This window comes from Hemitrygon akajei, chromosome 3 (genome assembly GCF_048418815.1).
Source record: "Hemitrygon akajei chromosome 3, sHemAka1.3, whole genome shotgun sequence".
Classification (NCBI taxonomy): Eukaryota; Metazoa; Chordata; class Chondrichthyes; order Myliobatiformes; family Dasyatidae; genus Hemitrygon; species Hemitrygon akajei.
The window spans coordinates 101,315,721-101,334,456 of NC_133126.1; the positions used below are offsets into that span (position 1 = coordinate 101,315,721).

Here is an 18,736-nt window from a genome sequence, read left to right on the forward strand (position 1 = left end):
TCCAAGATCCCTATGCTCCATGACCGCTGGACTAAGTATGTAAATGTAGGAGGGGACTATGTTGAAAAATAAATGTGCTAGGTTTTCTAAAATTGACTCCTTCTACCTTAGGCCATGAACATATCAATCACGCCTCGTAACAAGGTTGTCACTAAACTTTTATTCTCTATTACCCAGAAAGGCAGAAAAACAATGGTACTGCAAATTAGCATCTACATGTTCTGCTTCACCCCAGCCAGCCAACTACACCCCACCCCACTCCCTCATCAGGACCATTGTTTATGGCTGAGCCTTTGTTGGTGTGTTGCCCTTAAGGCATTTATTTAGCTTTATTACATTTTCACTTTAGTAATTCATTTGTAATTATTTTCTAGTTAAAGTTAAGGTTGATAACTACATTGCAGTTGTTGAAGGTAAATTCATTATCTGTGATATATTGTAGCATGCAATGATGTCACACCTGGTTTCACCGCGTCTTGTGGGTAAATACCGGCATGGAGAGACGGGAAGGCGGGGGCTTGAGTTTGCAGGATCAGCGCAAGAAAGGTTCCATTTCTATGTACTAAGAAATATCATAGAAGCAACACCTTTTCACCATACGTTAATGTGGAAGAGTGAACAGTAAATGATTAATCTTACTGTGATCGTGTCTTCATTGACTACGGTTTAACTCGGTGTTTAGTTCAGAGTTTCTACACCTGCACGAGAACACTACAGTTGTCATGGAGTGAACTGCTGCAACAGTAGGGTAATAGGAATTTAAAAACAGGATCTGAAGTGGTTGGACAAGGCAGTAAGTGGTACATGCTGGGTGGGCCAGAGGTGGTCAGATTAAATGAATCATTTTAAAAGGATGACTTACAAACTAAACAAATCAGATAGGTGAGGGGCAATAGGGGTGAGCTCCTATAGAGGGATCTCACATCACTCTATATTTGAAAATGAAAGGAGGGTAGGGAATAAAATAGTACTATTCAACTTAATAAGCATTCCTTGGTAACTGCATTGTCCTGCTACACCTAAGGCAGAATGAATGCTGTTACTGATCCAGACTCTTCTGATAAAAATCATCAATCTGAAATGTTAACTTGCTTTTAAAATCACTTTTTTAAAATCTTTATCATGTCTCTTCTGTTCAGTTTTTCCAGCATGTTCTGTTTAATTTCAGATCCACCAAAACTAGATTCTGATCAGGAGCTGGGATGCCAGTGTTCCAACTTCCTAACCTACTCCATTCTCCATTGGCTCACTATTCATGGTTCCATGATCAAGTCCTTTAAAGATACTTCTTCTGCAAAAAGATTGAGATGCAGATTTTCCTTTGAATTCTCAGGAAGTTCAAGGCTGGTGTGTCCTGTATATTCTTTTGAACAAAATGCCTCTAAATTCCAAATAATAGAATGATAGACCAACAATCTGGGTAGTACTCTACAGATCATACAACATCTGTGGCTGGAAAGGAATTGTTGACATTTTTGGTCCAAACCCTGTATCAGGACATGCAGCCTTGCATCCATCCATGGAATGGTAGAGGCCTGTCTTACTCCAAATGATAAGGAAATATTAGGCGGCTACACCATCAATTGTAAAGCACATTTATTAATTAATGTATTAGGAACTTACAGTTCTCCTTTGCCTCAACTTTGCAGCTTCAGTTGGGTGGTTAAACCTGAACTTATGCACTTTTCCCAAAACTATGACAGCACCTGAAAAATAAATGATAAATGTTATTATTGTGACTAAACACATTAAGTTGAGTAAGATTCTCATTCTAGGCCTATGAACAACACATGCAGAATTACCTTGCCATAATGGGCCTGTGTGGATTGGAGTTTACAAGAACAAGAGTTGGATTTACTGAAACAGATTCTGTGTGGGATTAGTAAGATGGATGCTGAGATTTCTCTTCATGTTTACATATGCACAGGAGGATCTTGAATGAAGTAGCATAGTTTTAGATTAAAGGTAGCCTATTTGAAATTGAGATACAGAGAAATTTCTTCTTTCAGTGAGTCATGACTGTGAAATTCTTCATCCCAGAGAGCAGTTGAAGTGCTGTAATTGAATATAACCAAGGTGGAGACTCACAGACGTTAAAAGTACAAGGGAATCAAGGGGCATAAGAAGGTAGGGAAAAGTGGAGTATGGCAAATACTGGCTTAGCTATAATCTTATCCATCTCACCACCCACTTTTACTTAATTTTATAGAGTAATGGGCACAAACTAGTGAGGGTATGACTGAACAGTCTGGACAGCCAAGGAAGTGAAATACAGAAGAAATATTGGTAAGAAAACATTTAGAGTAGAATTGAAAGGCAGATATAATGGACAGGAATCAAAAGGAGATCAAGTTCATCAGACAGAGCAAGCTTTAAGGAAGATTATACTAAAAAGAACCCTCATCTTGTTTCCTAACATCAGTGCTTGTACTGGAACTTTGTTGCATTTTTCTGCAAGACCTCAAGCCCAGTGCAGGTGTGGGATCAAGTCAGTGGCAAAATTATTTGCCCTAGGTAATAACGATCTGAATTCTTTACCAAGAGCAATCCATGATCAGAATAACATATTCTGCACATAATTAATTAGATACATTAGTGGTACAATAACAACTCCATTACCTTGTGACAAATGACATGCATGGGCAACATCCAGCTCATTGACTATGCACTGTGATCCTCCAATTGGTTCAAGTATCACTACACCATTATCATTGCGAATGATACAGTGTTCCTTCTCCACCCATGGACCCTGCAGAACTGAGATAATGATAACAATTGTTGGTGCAAAAGGTGTGCTCTCAGTTGTTCTTCACCTCTCACAAGTTTATTGTGAGGTACAGACTAACACGAGACCTGAGCAGCTGTGGATATAAAATCCCGTCATCACAGCAAGGATACTCTCCATAAATATACTGAACAGAACAGACACAAACACATCTGACAGCTCAAAACTGAAGAGGCTGTAGATTATCTTTATTAGCAGGAAAAGTTTAGCTCCACAATTCTTAATCTCATGGCCTGGTACATCCTTACTTGACCATAATACAAGCAGGGATGCAACCCCGGTTCAGTGAAGATTTTAGAAGGATATATTGGGAGCAAATGTAGATACAACTACAAATAATGAGGTGCCAACCTGGTGAAGCTGTTACTGTTTCATTGCCAAACAGCTAAAACAGCATGTAATACATAAAATTATATCTGAACCAATGGATCAGACAGAAGCTTTACCGTCTTACCAAATATTGTTGCGAATAATGAATCATTAAACAGCCAATACCAGCATTATTGATTCTTGAAAGATTGTTACTAATGCCTCCACAATCTCTTCATCCATCTCTTTCAGAACTCTATAGAGCATAGTCCATCTGGTCCAGGTCACTTATCTACCTTCAGACCGAGCACCTTCTCCCTAGTATAACAGTCTTCACCCCCTTCAGAAGAGCCATAAGGTTTGGCTAACTTTAAAAATGCTGAGAAGCTAAACGGAAGCAAAAGTAGACGGTGATATAACTATCTCGAGAAATACTTATTATAATGTGGATTTTATATTACTTAGTTGTTATTCTGTATTCGCTCACTTACTCCTTTTCCCCCCACCAAAATGAGTATATATATACAAACCCCATTTCCAGAAAAGTTGGGATATTTTCCAAAATGCAATAAAAACAAAAATCTGTGATATGTTAATTCATGTGAACCTTTATTTAACTGACAAAAGTACAAAGAAAAGATTTTCAATTGTTTTACTGACCAACTTAATTGTATTTTGTAAATATACACAAATTTAGAATTTGATGGCTGCAACACACTCAACAAAAGTTGGGACAGAGGCATGTTTACCATTGTGTTACATCACCTTTCCTTTTAATAACACCTTTTAATCATTTTGGAACTGACGATACTAATTGTAGTAGATTTGCAATTGGAAATTTTGTCCATTCTTGCTTGATATAAGACTTCAGCTGCTCAGCCATCCGTGGTCTCCGTTGTCTGATTCTCCTCTTCATGATGCGCCATACATTTTCAATAGGAGACAGATCTGGACTGGCAGCAGGCCAGTCAAGCACATGCACTCTGTGTCTACAAAGCCACGCTGTTGTAGCCCGTGCAGAATGTGGTCTGGCATTATCCTGCTGAAATAAGCATGGACATCCCGGGAAGAGACGTTGCCTTGATGGCAACATACATCTCTCTAAAATCCTAATATACGCCTCAGAGTCAATGGTACCTTCACATACATGCAACTCACCCATGCCGTGGGCACTGATGCACCCCCATACCATCACAGATGCTGGCTTTTGCACCTTTCGCTGATAACAATCAGGATGGTTGTTTTCATCTTTGGCACGGAGAACTCAACGCCCGTTTTTTCTGAAAACTAGCTGAAATGTGGACTCACCTGACCACAGCACACGGTTCCACAGTCTTTTGGTCCATTTGAGATGAGCTCAGGCCCAGAGAACTCGCCGGCATTTCTGCATAGAGTTGATGTATGGCTTCCTCCTTGTGTAATAGTTTCAAGTTGCATTTCTGGATGCAGCGACGGACTGTTAAGTGACAATGGTTTTCCAAAGTACTCCTGAGCCCAGGTGGCTATAATTGTCACAGTAGCATGACGGTTTCTTAGGCAGTGCCACCTGAGGGCTCTAAGATCACGCGCATTCAACAGTGGTTTCCGACCTTGCCCTTTATGCACTGAGATGTCTCTGAATTCTCTGAATCTTTTCACAATATTATGTACTGTAGATGTTGAAAGACCTAAATTCTCTGCAATCTTGCATTGGGAAATGTTCCTTTTGAACTGATTAACAATTCTCTCACAAATTTTGGCACAAAGGGGTGAGCCACGACCCATCCTTGCTTGCAAAGACTGAGCCTTTGATGGACGATACTTTTATACCCAGTCATGATACCTCACCTGCTACCAATTAGCCTGCTTAATGTGGAGTCTTCCAAACCGGTGTTACTTGAATATTCTGTGCACCTTTCAATCTTATTTTAACTCTGTTCCAACTTTTGTTGAGTGTGTTGCAGCTATCAAATTCTAAATTTGTGTATATTTACAAAATACAATTAAGTTGGTCAGTAAAACTATTGAAAATCTTTTCTTTGTACTTTTGTCAGTTAAATAAAGGTTCACATGAATTAACATATCACAGATTTTTGTTTTTATTGCATTTTGGAAAATATCAGATTCAGATTCAGTTTATTGTCATTTAGAAACCACAAATGCAATGCAGTTAAAAAATGAGACAACGTTCCTCCAGAATGATATCACAAAAGCAAATGACAAAACAGACTACACCAGAAAATCCACATAACGTTTGGCAATCCCCAATCCAGAGTCCGGAGAGGCTGCTGCGTATTAATATCGCGCTACCGTCTTAGCGCGTTCCCCGGAAAGGAGCTCCAAATCCACCAGACAAACAAGACCAAAAACTAAAGCTACAAGACCTGCATAAAACCACATAGTTACAACAGTGCAAACAATAGCATAATTGATAAAAAAAAAACAGACCATGGGCACAGTAAAAATAGTCCAAAGATGTTAAAGGACTATAAGTTCAAAAGAAATCACCACACAGTTTCCACAAGTCCCCAGGGTCCCGACAGACTCGCCATCTCACGCCGGCGGCAGAAGGGAATACCCCCACTATGGACTTACACGGCGGCGCCCGACTCAGCCTCGCAGACGCAGCACACAATGAAAGCTCCGTCGAACCCAGCCTCGCAGACGCAACACACACCAAAAGCGACCTGACCGCAGCGGACTCCGAGTCCGTCGAACTTCTGAGCCGACGACCATCCCCTCCGGCACAGCTTCTCCGAGCACCAACCTCTACCGAGCATATTAAGACAGCCCCGCCAATGGCCACCGGCAACGCGACCCCGAGGACTGGGGACCTGTTCTTCCCAGCAGAGTCCCAGACCTCACAGCAGCAGCAGCAACGAAGAAGGTCTTCATGGAGATTTCCCGCTGTTCCTCCGTGCTTCCACATTCATTTTCAATCGATTATGATTGCGCATGGCACCCCACCTCACAAATAAGATAATCAGCTCCGGATTGGCTGCTGCAAGCTGCGTCGCGCCGTCATCTTGGAAATTCAATTATCCCAACTTTTCTGGAAATGGGGTTTGTAGATATAGACGAGGTGTCAGGGTTAAGTTTTTTTTTAAAAACAGAGTGTGGTGAATGCGTGAAATGGGCTGCTGGCGACGGTGGTAGAGGTGGATACAGTAGGGTCTTTTAAGAGACTCCTGGATAGGTACACAAGGCTTAGAAAAATAGAGGGCTATGGGTACCCAAGATAATTTCTAAAGTAAGTCCATGTTCAGCACAGGTTTGTGAGCTGAAGGGCCTGTATTGTGCGGTAGGTTTTCTATGTTTCTATGTAATGACAGCAGACCATGGTTACACATGATGCTCTGAAATCCAGCGTCGGTGTCAAGGCCCTACCTTTACGATTTTAGCTGGTGCCTAACCAATATGTCATCGAGTGCTGTATATCATTCTGGTTGCCACACTATAGGAAAGACATGAATGCATTAAGCAAGGCTCAGAAGCGATCCACCAGAATATTGCTGGAATGAAGCATTTCATTTATATGGAGAGACTGAATAGGTTATTTCCTTCCTTGGAGTCAAGGAGTGAAGGGAAACCAGGTTCTCCTATATAAAATTATGAGGTGTGAAGATAAGGACTTTTTTCTATTACAGAGGTACTGGGGGACAGGTTGAGGATTAAAGGTAAAATATATAGAGGAGATTTCAGGGAAGAATCTTTTCACTCATCAGGTCATTTTAATCTGGAGCACACAGCTTTGAGGGGGGGGGGTGGAGTGGAAGCTGATATTCACAGAACATTAAACAATATCCAGACAAGGACTTAAAACACTAAGGCTTAAGAAGATTATACAAGAGTGCTGGTAAATAGGAACAGCACAGATGGGTATTTGATCTGCATGGATACAGTGGACTGAAGACCTTGATTTGTGAGGTATGACACATAGCAGATGTAGGTATACAAAATAGTACAATAGCTTGCATTCTAATACTTTCATTTGCACTTACCAATGTCTTGCTCCACTTCCGCATCAATTCTCCCAATCTTTGTTATTCCTTCCTAAAATTATGAAGACATGCAAATAAATTGCTTAAACTGATTAAAGAGAACTGTCTGAATTATTCCAAAAATATATGAACAAATGTTTTATTTCAAGATTAGCTAGTAAGATATATTACATTGGTGTATGTCTACAAAATGTTATAGAAAAAGCTATCCATAAAGTCAGTGATACTTAGTTTGGAAGTTGAAGTCCCAGAAAATAAAGTGTGTGTATGTATGTATGTATGTATGCATATGTGTGTGTGTGTGTGACAGAATATCAAGAGTCGGACCTCTGATTTTTGTTTATGCAAGCTACTGTACTCAGAAAGTTCATCGTTAAAGGACCTATGGAAAGGTTGGTAGAAACACATTTAATAATTATCAATATTACAGAGCAAAGAAACTGCAGAAGAATACAAATGAGTAACTCAAGTTTTAGTAAAGGTATCATGAATTGAAATGGTATTTTTATATATCCTTTCAGATCATGAATGCTGTAGCAAGGTCAAATAAAAAAATTATGATTTTACAGTTATATTGCTGAAATACATTCTACTGATTACCTGTGCCAACTTCAGACATTGCAAACCTTGCCACTGGTGCAGAAATCTACAACATGGCAACTGCGAAACAATGCCAAATCATGGAGTGAGTAACAATACAAAATGCCAGTAAATTTAGACAAGGATCCTTCAGGATCCCCCTAATAGAAAAGTAAAACAAAAAAAAAGAATACAGATGTTGAAATTCTAGAATAAAAACCAAAAACTGCTGAGAATGATCAGCAAATGAGGCAGGATATATTGGGAAAGAAAGAATTAAAAATTCAAATCAAAGTCAGAAAAGTTAAGTTAAAGGAAGAATGAAGGTCCAAAGATGGGGGAAGTGGAGGGAATGTAGTTAAGATGGAGACCAAGGTTTTTCAAAGTACCACAAATGCTTTTGTAACATTCAAAGGCAGGGATACCAATGCTGGTTAATATTAGATAATCTGTTTGGAAACAAGTAATTTGAAAAATTTCTGATGGGAGTGGAGCAAAAGTAACAAATAGTGCTGGAACTGTGAGATCAGATCATGGTAGTTGCCAGAAGTCTGAGTTAAAAGAGCCGAGTGTAAATATTTAGCAGATCAGATTATATCTGTTTCGAGACAAAAGAATGAACTAACATTACAAGTTACTTCAAAACTGGCCCATTATGACTCAAACAGGAAAGGCTGATTATCTGAAATTATTGAACCTAATATTTATTACAGAATGTTGTAATGTGTATTTATCTAGCAATAAAGTATGGAGGAGGCCCTTCCAGCCCTGTGATCCACACCGCTCCAGCAACCCCCAACAAACCCAATGAACCCTAACCTAATCACGGAACAATTTACAAAGCCCAATTAATCTACCCTGATTTGGACTGTGGGAGGACTCCTTACAGAATGGCACTGGAATTCCAGAATGCCCAGAGGTGTAACAGCATCACACTATCACTAAAGTGGCACATGGTGCCCATGTACTAATGTACTAGTAACATGCACTAATGTGCTGCTAGAAGATGAAATGGTGCTCCTTGAGCTTATCCTATGCTTTGTTGGAACAGTGGCGGATGCCGATGACAGAGGTCAGAGCAGGAGTAGGAAGGACAGATTGAAGCTTAGTAATTTTGCTGTGGACTGAATGGAAGAGTCCTGTAATCTGCATTTGATTTCTTCCATGTAGAGGAGGCTGTTCCAGAGCTCTGAATTCAATGCACAAAATTGGAAGTATAAGGATCTCTATTTTACTTGGAATTACACTTTTATTGAGCAGTACTTTTAGGGGAAAACAGCAATTCTTTCCCCAAAGATGCTGCCTGATTTGCTGAGCATTCCCAAAATTCCATATTTTTTTCAGATCTCCTTTTATAATACCTCAGGAAATCCACCCTTCCAATTAACTTCTTCATCATCCAGGGGCCCCAAACAGTTCTTCCATGTAAAGCAGCAATTCATTTGCACTGCTTTCGATGTTGTGCATTGCTTTCAGTTCACAAGTTTGTTCACAGTTCACAAGTTTCCAGTCACCTTGTCAATTCAATTCTCCATCTCTTTTCCAGTCCAACCTCTGTTTTGGTTTCCTATACTAATCAAACAAAGCCTAATACATAAGCTAGACAATCAGCACCTCACCCTTTGCATGGGCTTGTTGCAATCTCTGGAGTTTAATATTGAACATAAAAAATTAAAAAAAAGACTGTTTGATCTGCTGCATATTTCCAGCATTCTATTTCAGATCTCTAGCAACTGTCAAATTCTACTTCTCACTTTTCCAGCATGTTGCTTCTTTCCATTGCCAGCAATCATCTTTTATTTACACTCCTTTGAACACATCAGTATTGATTGAATTGTATTAATGTCTAATTCTAATACAACACCAAAAAAAAGTTGTGTCACCAGGACAACCTTGGTCTCCATCTTTTCAGATATCCCGTGTTCTCTCTATCCCTCCCCCACTCTACAAATAAAATCATGCTCATTTCCTCACTTCTCTGGTTGTGAAGATTTATAGATCAGAAACATTAACTCTGTTTTCCCTCTACAGATGTTACATAAACCTGAGTGATGCCACTATTTTCTGTTCTATTTCTGTCAAATGGAAATTTCTATCCTCATTTCATATGACTGAAAGGCATTGTACAAATGGGTCACTGAATAACCGATGAATATTTAAACACAGCAAACAATTTAAGTTTAGCAGGCACAACATGTGAAAGGATAACTGATCATCAATAGTACCTTTACTTACAATTCAGCTGGTCCAATAGAAAGATAAACAAGCGAAGGAAACAAAAGAAAGAATGATAATTCAAAGAAGAAAATATATGGTGAATAATTATAATTTCCTTATAAATTTATTAACGTATAACAGTTGTGTAACATTTGACCTCTTTCCATTACAGCTTTGTTTCTTCCCATATTAATAATACTAAAATGATCACTGTTCTTCTGAGCCTTCAAATTTCATTTCCATGAAAACTTCAGTATGATGCTCACTACACAATGTCTCACACTAACTCATTATTTCCCAAACTAGCTCAATTTCTGTCTCACTAGCTAGAATAATTTCCGTCTCACTTTGTAGACTACATATAAATCAGTATATCCAAGAACACTGTGGGAAGCTAGAGAAGAAATTGCCAGAGATCTGCCAAAGATATATGCAGCATCATTAGTGATGGGTGAAGAGCCAGAAGACAGGAGGGCAGAGAAGGCTGCACCTTTATTCAAGAAAAGCTGCAAAGAATAAATTGGTAACTACAGCCTAACATCTAAGGAATACAAGCACTTAGAAAGACCATAAGACCATAGACAAAGGAGCAGAAGTCAGCCATTCGGCCTATCGAGTCTGCTCTGCCATTTTATCACGATCTGATCCATTCTCCCATTTAGTCCCACTCCCCCGCCTTCTCACCATAACCTTTGATGCCCTGGCTACTCAGATACTTATCAATCTCTGCCTTAAATACACCCAGTGACTTGGCCTCCACTGCCACCCGTGGCCACAAATTCCACAGATTCACCACCCTCTGGCTATAAAAAATTCTTCCCATCTCTGTTCTGAACGGGAGCCCTTCAATCCTTAAGTCATGCCCTCTCGTACTAGACTTCCCCATCATGGGAAACAACTTTGCCACGTCCACTCTGTCCATGCCTTTCAACATTCAAAATGTTTCTGTGAGGCCCCCCCTCATTCTTCTAAACTCCAAGGAGTACAGTCCAAGAGCGGACAAATGTTTCTCATTCCCAGAATCATTCTAGAGAATCTTCTCTGAACCCTCTCCAACGTCAGCACATCCTTTCTTAAATAAGGAGCCCAAAACTGCACACAGTACTCCAAGTGAGGTCTTACCAGTGCCTTATAGAACCTCAACATCACATCCCGCTCCTATGCTCTATTCCTCTAGAAATGAATGCCAACATTGCATTCACCTTCTTCACCACTGACTCAACCTGGAGGTTAACCTTAAGGGTATCCTGCATGAGGACTCCCAAGTTCCATTGCATCTCAGAACTTTGAATTCTCTCCCCATTTAAATAATTGTCTACCCGTTTATATCTTCTACCAAAGTGCATGACTGCACACTTTCCAACATTGTATTTCATTTGCCACTTCTTTGCCCATTCTCCCAATCTATCCAAGTCTCTCTGCAGACATTCTGTTTCCTCAGCACTACCGGCCCCTCCACCTATCTTTGTATCATCAGCAAACTTAGCCACAAAGCCATCTATTCCATAATCCAAATCGTTGATATACAACGTAAAAGGAAATGGCCCCAACACTGACCCCTGTGGAACACCACTGGTAACCGGCAGCCAACCAGAATGGGATCTCTTTATTCCCACTCTCTGATTCCTGCCGATCAGCCAATGCTCTATCCATGTATGTAACTTTCCCGGTAATTCCATGGGCTCTTATCTTGTTTAGCAGCCTCATGTGTGGCACCTTGTCAAAGGCCTCCTGAAAATCCAAATACACAACATCCACTGCATCTCCCTTGTCTAGACCACTTTTAATTTCCTCAAAAAATTGCAATAGGTTTGTCAGGCAGGATTTTCCTTTAAGGAAACCATGCTGAGTTCTGCCTATCATGTCATATGCTTCCAGGTACTCCGTAACCTCATCCTTGACAATCGATTCCAACAACTTGAGACAAAAATAGTCAGCACTTTTATGTGTGGGAGATCACATCTCATGAATTTGATTATGTTTTTGTGAAGTAACCAAAATGGAAGATGAAGGCAGAGCTATTGATGTCTATATGGATTTCAGGAAGGCCTCTGATAAATTTCCAGGCTGCTATATTAAGTTAGACTGCATGGGATTCAGTGAGAGCTAGCCAATTGGCTTAATGATAGGAAAAGAGGGTGAGGGTGAAAGGTTATTTTTCAAATTGGAGGCCAGTGACTGGCAATACTGCAGAATTTAATAATGGACTATTGTAAAAATATTGCTAGTTTGTATTACGAAGTACATCTCAAAGTAAGGTCTAAACCAATAGGTACAGCAAAGCGACATATGCTGATGATATTCAATTTTCATAGCCCACTGTCCGCTTTACACCTGCATATTTTGAACAGAATTTGAATGTTTTGAATGTATTCTATGCATGTCTTGACTGGACAGGGACTGGAATGTCACCACCCACTGACAGCCTCCAATGCATCTAAAACTACAGTCACCACTGCAAATATAAAATCAATCTTCCGGAGGAGTGAACCCATGGAAAGCAACTGGCCCAGATGGTGTACCTAGCTGTGTTCTTAGATTCTGCATGGATCAGCTGGCAGGGGTATGTGTAGACATTTTTAAGAACTCTCTGCTTCAATCTGAGGCTCCCATCTGTTTTAATAAGGCCACTATCATCCCAGTACCTACAAAAATGGTAGTTTTGGCAGTTGGACTGTGCAATCAAGTCAATCAAGATTTGAATAGCTCAGACTCAGCAGAATGCAACTGATTGGGCAATTGAGGTCAGGTGACCAAGCAGTTTGAAAAGCTCAAACAAATAAATAGAGGGGCAGCTCAAGCAGAGCAGCCTGTAGAAAGTGGCTAGTGAGTGAGTAGGCCAGTGAAAGAGTGGAGATTTGAGGCTTTGACTTGAGATGCTTCGATGAGAAGAGGTGGAGGATGAGCTTGTTCCCAATTAATCTTTACAACGCCTCTTGAGACAGTGATGTGCCTCTCCTGTGAGATGTGGCAGTCTTGGGGGAACTCCCCTCTCCTGCAGAATCACATCTGCCAGAAGTGCATGCAGCTGGGTGATCTGGAAGACTGTGTGAAGGATCTGGAGCAGCAGCTGGATGACCTTTGACTCATAAGGGAAAATGAGGCAATCATAGGTGAGAGCTACAGGGAGGTAGTCATACCTAGGCTGCTGGAAACAGGTCACTGGGTGACTTGGGTGAGGAGTTAGTGCAGGGGGCAGGGTTTAGATTTTTGGATCATTGAGATCTCTTCTGGGGAAGGTAGGACCTGTACAGATTGGATGGGTTGCACCTGAACTTGAGGGGGAACAATATCCTTGCAGGTAGGTTTGCTAGCATGGTTTGGGAGGGTTTAAACTAATTTGGAAGGGGGATGGGACCTGGAGTGATAGAGCAGTGAAAGAAGTGCATAGAGTAAAGCCAGATCTAATATATAGAGAGGCTTTGAGGAAAGAGAAGCAGAATAAAGGGTGTAAAGGTAGTAAGGTAGAAGGGCTAAAGTGTGTGTACTTCAATGCAAGAAGCATCAGAAACAAAAGTGATAAACTGAGAGTTTGGATACATACATGGAATTATGAAGTAGTGGCCATTACAGAGACTTGGCTGGCACCAGGGCAGGAATGGATTCTCAATATTCCTGGATTTCAGTGCTTTAAAAGGGATAGAGTGGGGGGGGGGGGGGGAAGTGGAGGAGGGGTGGCATTATTGATCAAGGATACTATTACAGCTACAGAAAGTGTGGGTAATGTAGCAGGATCCTCTTGAGTCAGTATGGGAGGAAGTCAGGAACAGAAAAGGAGCAGTTACTCTACTAGGGGTATTCTATAGGCCCCCTGGTAGCAGAGATACTGAGGAGCAGATTGGGAGGCAGATTTTGGAAAGGTGCAAAAATAACAGGGTTGTTAACATGGGTGACTTTAACTTCCCTAAAATTGATTGGCACCTGATTAGTTCCAAGGGTTTAGATGAGGCAGAGTTTGTTAAATGTGTCCAGGATGGATTCCTGTCACAGTATGTTGACAGGCCGACTAGGGGGAATGCCATACTACATCTAGTATTAGGTAACAAACCGGGTCAGGTCACAGATCTGTCAATGGGTGAACGTCTGGGGGACAGTGATCACTGCTCCCTGGCCTTTAGCATTATCATGGAAAAGGATAGAATCAGAGGACAGGAAAATCTTTAATTGGGGAAGGGCAAATTGAGGCTATGAGGCTAGAACTTGCGGGTGTGAATTGGGATGATGTTTTTGCAGGGAAATGTACTATGGACATGTGGTCGATGTTTAGGGATCTCTTGCAGGATGTTAGGGATAAATTTGTTCCGGTGAGGAAGATAAAGAATGTTAGGGTGAAGGAACCATGGGTGACAAGTGAGGTGGAAAATCTAGTCAGGTGGAAGGCAGCATACATGAGGTTTAGGAAGCAAGGATCAGATGGATCTATTGAGGAATATAGGGTGTTACGAAGGATGAACAACTCTGATGGGCAGAAGGGTACAGAGTGGCCCCTGACCCCCCTTTTGGAGAATCGCAAATCGCTACTATTTCGATGCTGCTACCAAGGTAGTAAGAGAGACAAAGGAAAGCTGCCAGGGCAGTTGTTATTGATAACAGCTCATGAAAGTTAATGAGAGAGAGAGACACAGCTCAGAGATACACAAGGTGGAATGTCTCCTACTGACAAAAGCCATTGATTTACTGCTATTGTCTTTTGGAGAAGGATTGTTTACTTAGTACTGTTCTATTCATTGACACCCCTCAGGGGGCAACCAGAGTGGGTTGGTTTGATGGGTTACTTCATCCCAACCTGACTCTCACTTGAGACCCCGTGAGTGGGGATAAAAGTGAGGTCTGGGGTAACACCCCTCAGATGCACCAGGAGAAACGCTAGTGAGCATCAGAACCCCCACGAGACAGGGTGGGAGACCGGAAATCGAACGAAGGGTGGGCAAATTTTAACTCAGTGTTTTGTAGCGAGACCGGTGGGGGCTTGTGTGTGTGTCCACCCTTGCTTGGGTGATGAGTCCACCACGGAAGAATGGTGTAGCTAAAGGATGGAGGGGTCATATGTGGATGGCCACAACAACAACGCATCGACGGATCAAAATTGTAAAGGAAGGTTGGCAAGATAATAGCTGTTACTGTTCTCTCTCGCTCTCTCTAACTACCGCAGCCTGCATGAACTGAACTATATATTTCCATCTGACAATTCATTATCCCCAGACAATGATAGAGCTTGTTTCATTAGTGATTATTACTATACCTGCACTTTTAAATTTAGTATTGCTAACGTATATTTGCATTGATATTATTTTGTATATTTTTGCTAATAAATATTGTTGAAAATAGTATCACCAGACTCCAAAGGACACTTCTATCTTTGCTGGTAAGACACCCAGTTACGGGGTTCGTAACAAGAGTAGCAAGAAAGGAGCTTAAGAGGCTGAGAAGAGCAAGAAGGGGGCATGAGGAGGCCTTGGCGAGTAGGATAAAGGAAAACCCCAAGGCATTCTTCAATTATGTGAAAAACAAAAGGAATGACAGGAGTGAAGGTAGAACCAATTAGAGATAAAGGTGGGAAGGTGTGCCTGGAAGCTGTGGAAGTGAGCGAGGTCCTCAATGAATACTTCTCTTCAGTATTCACCAATGACAAGGAACTTGATGATGGTGAGGTTGATGTTCTGGAGCATGTTGATATTCAGGGAGTGGAGGTGTTGGAGTTGTTATAATACATTAGGACGGATAAGTCCCCGGGGCCTGATGGAATATTCCCCAGGCTGCTCCACGAGGCGAGGGAAGAGATTGCTGAACCTCTGGCTAGGATCGTTATGTCCTTGTTGTCCACGGGAATGGTACCGGAGGATTGGAGGGAGGCGAATGTTGTCCCCTTGTTCAAGAAAGATAGTAGGGATAGTCCAGGTAATTATAGACCAGTGAGCCTTACGTCTGTGGTGGGAAAGCTGTTGGAAAAGATTCTTAGATAGGATCTATGGGCATTTAGAGAATCATGGTCTGATCAGGGACAGTCAGCATGGCTTTGTGAAGTGCAGATCGTGTCTAACAAGCCTGATAGAGTTCTTTGAGGTGGTGACCAGGCATATAGATGAGGGTAGTGCAGTGGATGTGATCTACATGGATTTTAGTAAGGCATTTGACAAGGTTCCACATGGTAGGTTTATTCAGGAAGTCAGAAGGCATGGGATCCAGGGAAGTTTGGCCAGGTGGATTCAGAATTGGCTTGCCTGCAGAAGGCAGAGGGTCATGGTGGAGGGAGTACATTCAGATTGGAGGGTTGTGAATAGTGCTGTCCCACAAAGATCTGTTCTGGGGGCTCTACTTTTTGTGATTTTTATTAATGACCTGGATGTGGGGGTAGAAGGGTGGGTTGGCAAGTTTGCAGATGACACAAAGGTTAATGGTGGTGTAGATAGTGTAGAGGATTGTCGAAGATTGCAGAGAGACATTGATAGGATGCAGGAGTGGGCTGAGGAGTGGCAGATGGTGCTCAACCTGGAGAAGTGTGAGGTGGTACACTTTGGAAGGACAAACTCCAAGGCAAAGTATAAAGTAAATGGCAGGATACTTGGTAGTGTGGAGGAGCAGAGGGATCTGGGGTTACATGTCCACAGATCCCTGAAAGTTGCCTCACAGGTAAATAGGGTAGTTAAGAAAGCTTAGCTTTCATAAGTCGAGGGATAGAGTTTAAGAGACGGGATGTAATGATGCAGCTCTATGAAACTCTAGTTTAGCCACACTTGGAGTACTGTATCCAGTTCTGGTCGCCTCAGTATAGGAAGGATGTGGAAGCATTGGAAAGGGTACAGAGGAGATTTACCAGGATGCTGCCTGGTTTAGAGAATATACATTATGATCAGAGATTAAGGGAGCTAGGGCTTTACTCTTTGGAGAGCAGGAGGATGAGAGGAGACATGATAGAGGTGTACAAGATATTAAGAGGAATAGACAGTGGACAGCCAGCACCTCTTCCCCAGGGCACCACTGCTCAGTACAAGAGGACATGGCTTTAAGTTAAGGGGAGGGAAGTTCAAGGGAGATATTAGAGGAAGGTTTTTCACTCAGAGTGGTTGGTGTGTGGAATGCACTGCCTGAGTCAGTGGTGGAGGCAGACACACTAGTGAAGTTTAAGAGACTACTCGACAGGTATATGCAAGAATTTAAGGTGGGGGGTTATATGTGAGGCAGGGTTTGAGGGTCAGCACAACATTGTGGGCTGAAGGGCCTGTAATGTGCTGTACTATTCTATGTTCTATATAGAGCTATAACATTAGCATGTGGCTCTTGAACTCAAGTCTCCCAACAAATGAAGATCAACACAGCACATGCCTTTCAGATTACACCATGACTTTGATGGATTTATAGATGTGGATCCCTTTGTTCCTCCACACTGCTAAAAGTCCTACCAATAACCTTGGACCTTAAAGTGTGAAGTGAGTCAATTGGAAGGACAGGTTTGAAGGCAGAATACAGGGTTAGTGACAGGATTCTTATCAGACTGGAGGAATAGAGGGATCTTGGGATCTATATCCATGGGTCCCTCAAAGTTGCTGTGCAAGTTGATAGGATTGTTACACAAGGTGAACAGTGTGTTGGCATTCATTAGTCAAGGGACTGAGTTCAAGAGCTGTGAGGTAATGTTACAGCTCAAAAATACCTGATTAGATCACATTTTAAATGATGTCAAATCACTAACAAGAGAAAATCTGCAGATGTTGGAAATCCAGGCAACATGCACAAAATGCTGGAGGAACTCAGCAGGGTTTATATGGGAGGCAGGGTTTGAGGGTTGGCTCAACATTGTGGGCCAAAGGGCCTGTAATGTGCTGTATTATTCTATGTTCTATGTTCAAAAACACAAAGTAACGTGCCTTAATGACTATTGCTTGGTGGCTCTGACATATTGAAATGCTTCAAGAGAGTGATCATGGAATGCATTAAACTCTAGCCTCCCAGACCACCTTGATCCAATGTAATTCACCAACTGCCAAAACAGGTCAATGGCATAAGCCATTTCCCTATCCCTACACTCATCTCTGAAGCACTGGATAGGAAAGACACCTATGTAAAAACTTGTGCTTATTGACTAGAGTTCCACCTTTCATAGTATAATTCCAAGCAAACTCATCTACAAACTTATAAACGTGGGACTAAACATTGCCCTTTGTAATCTGATCCTTCGCTTCCTGACCAATAGACTGAAGTTTGTAAGGGTAGATAGCATAACCTCTGCCACAATTATTCTCAGCATTGGCAAGCCACAAGGCTGCATCCTCAGCCCCTAACTCAATTCCACTCCAACTCCATGTACACATTTGCATATGATACCACTTTAGTGGACGGTATCTCAAATACTGATGAGTTGCAGTACAGAAGGAGCCAGGAAGCCTAATGACATGTTATCATTGATAACAACCTTTCCCACAAAATCAGCTGAACTGGTCAATGATTTGAGAAAAGGGGGTGGTGCACATGTTCCTATTTACATTAACAATGCTCAGGTCGAAACGGTTGAGAGTTTTAAGTTCCTAGGAATGAAGCTCATCAATAGCCTATCCTGGTCTAACCACATTAATGCCATGGTAAGAAAGCTCACCGGTGCCTCTACTTCCTCAGGAGGCGAAAGAAATTTGACATGTCCTATTTGACCCTCACAAATTAATATTGTTGCACCACAGAAAAGAATCTTGGCCAGATACATCACAGCTTGGTATGGCTGCTTCACTGCCCATGAATGCAGAAAATTGCAGAGAGCTGTGGGCACATCTTAGCACATCACAAAAACCAGCTTCGCCTACACATAGACACGTACCACCATGCTCAAAGACAGCTTCTGTTCCACTGTTATAAGATCATAGAATATTTCCCTAGT

The 18,736-nt window shown here is 41.6% G+C and overlaps 1 protein-coding gene across 4 annotated transcripts in view; it reads right to left on the reverse strand.

The window, feature by feature from the left end:
- stard9 (StAR-related lipid transfer (START) domain containing 9) overlaps positions 1 to 18,736 on the reverse strand; it is a 438,377-nt gene that overhangs the window by 123,965 nt on the left and 295,676 nt on the right. For all 4 annotated transcript variants that reach the window (XM_073040494.1, XM_073040495.1, XM_073040497.1 and 1 more), the window contains 3 exons: positions 7,075 to 7,126; positions 2,620 to 2,757; positions 1,624 to 1,706 (listed from right to left, as the gene is read on the reverse strand). In XM_073040494.1, the coding sequence (XP_072896595.1) occupies positions 1,624 to 1,706; positions 2,620 to 2,757; positions 7,075 to 7,126 (273 nt within the window). The remainder of the gene's footprint in view (positions 1 to 1,623; positions 1,707 to 2,619; positions 2,758 to 7,074; positions 7,127 to 18,736) is intronic.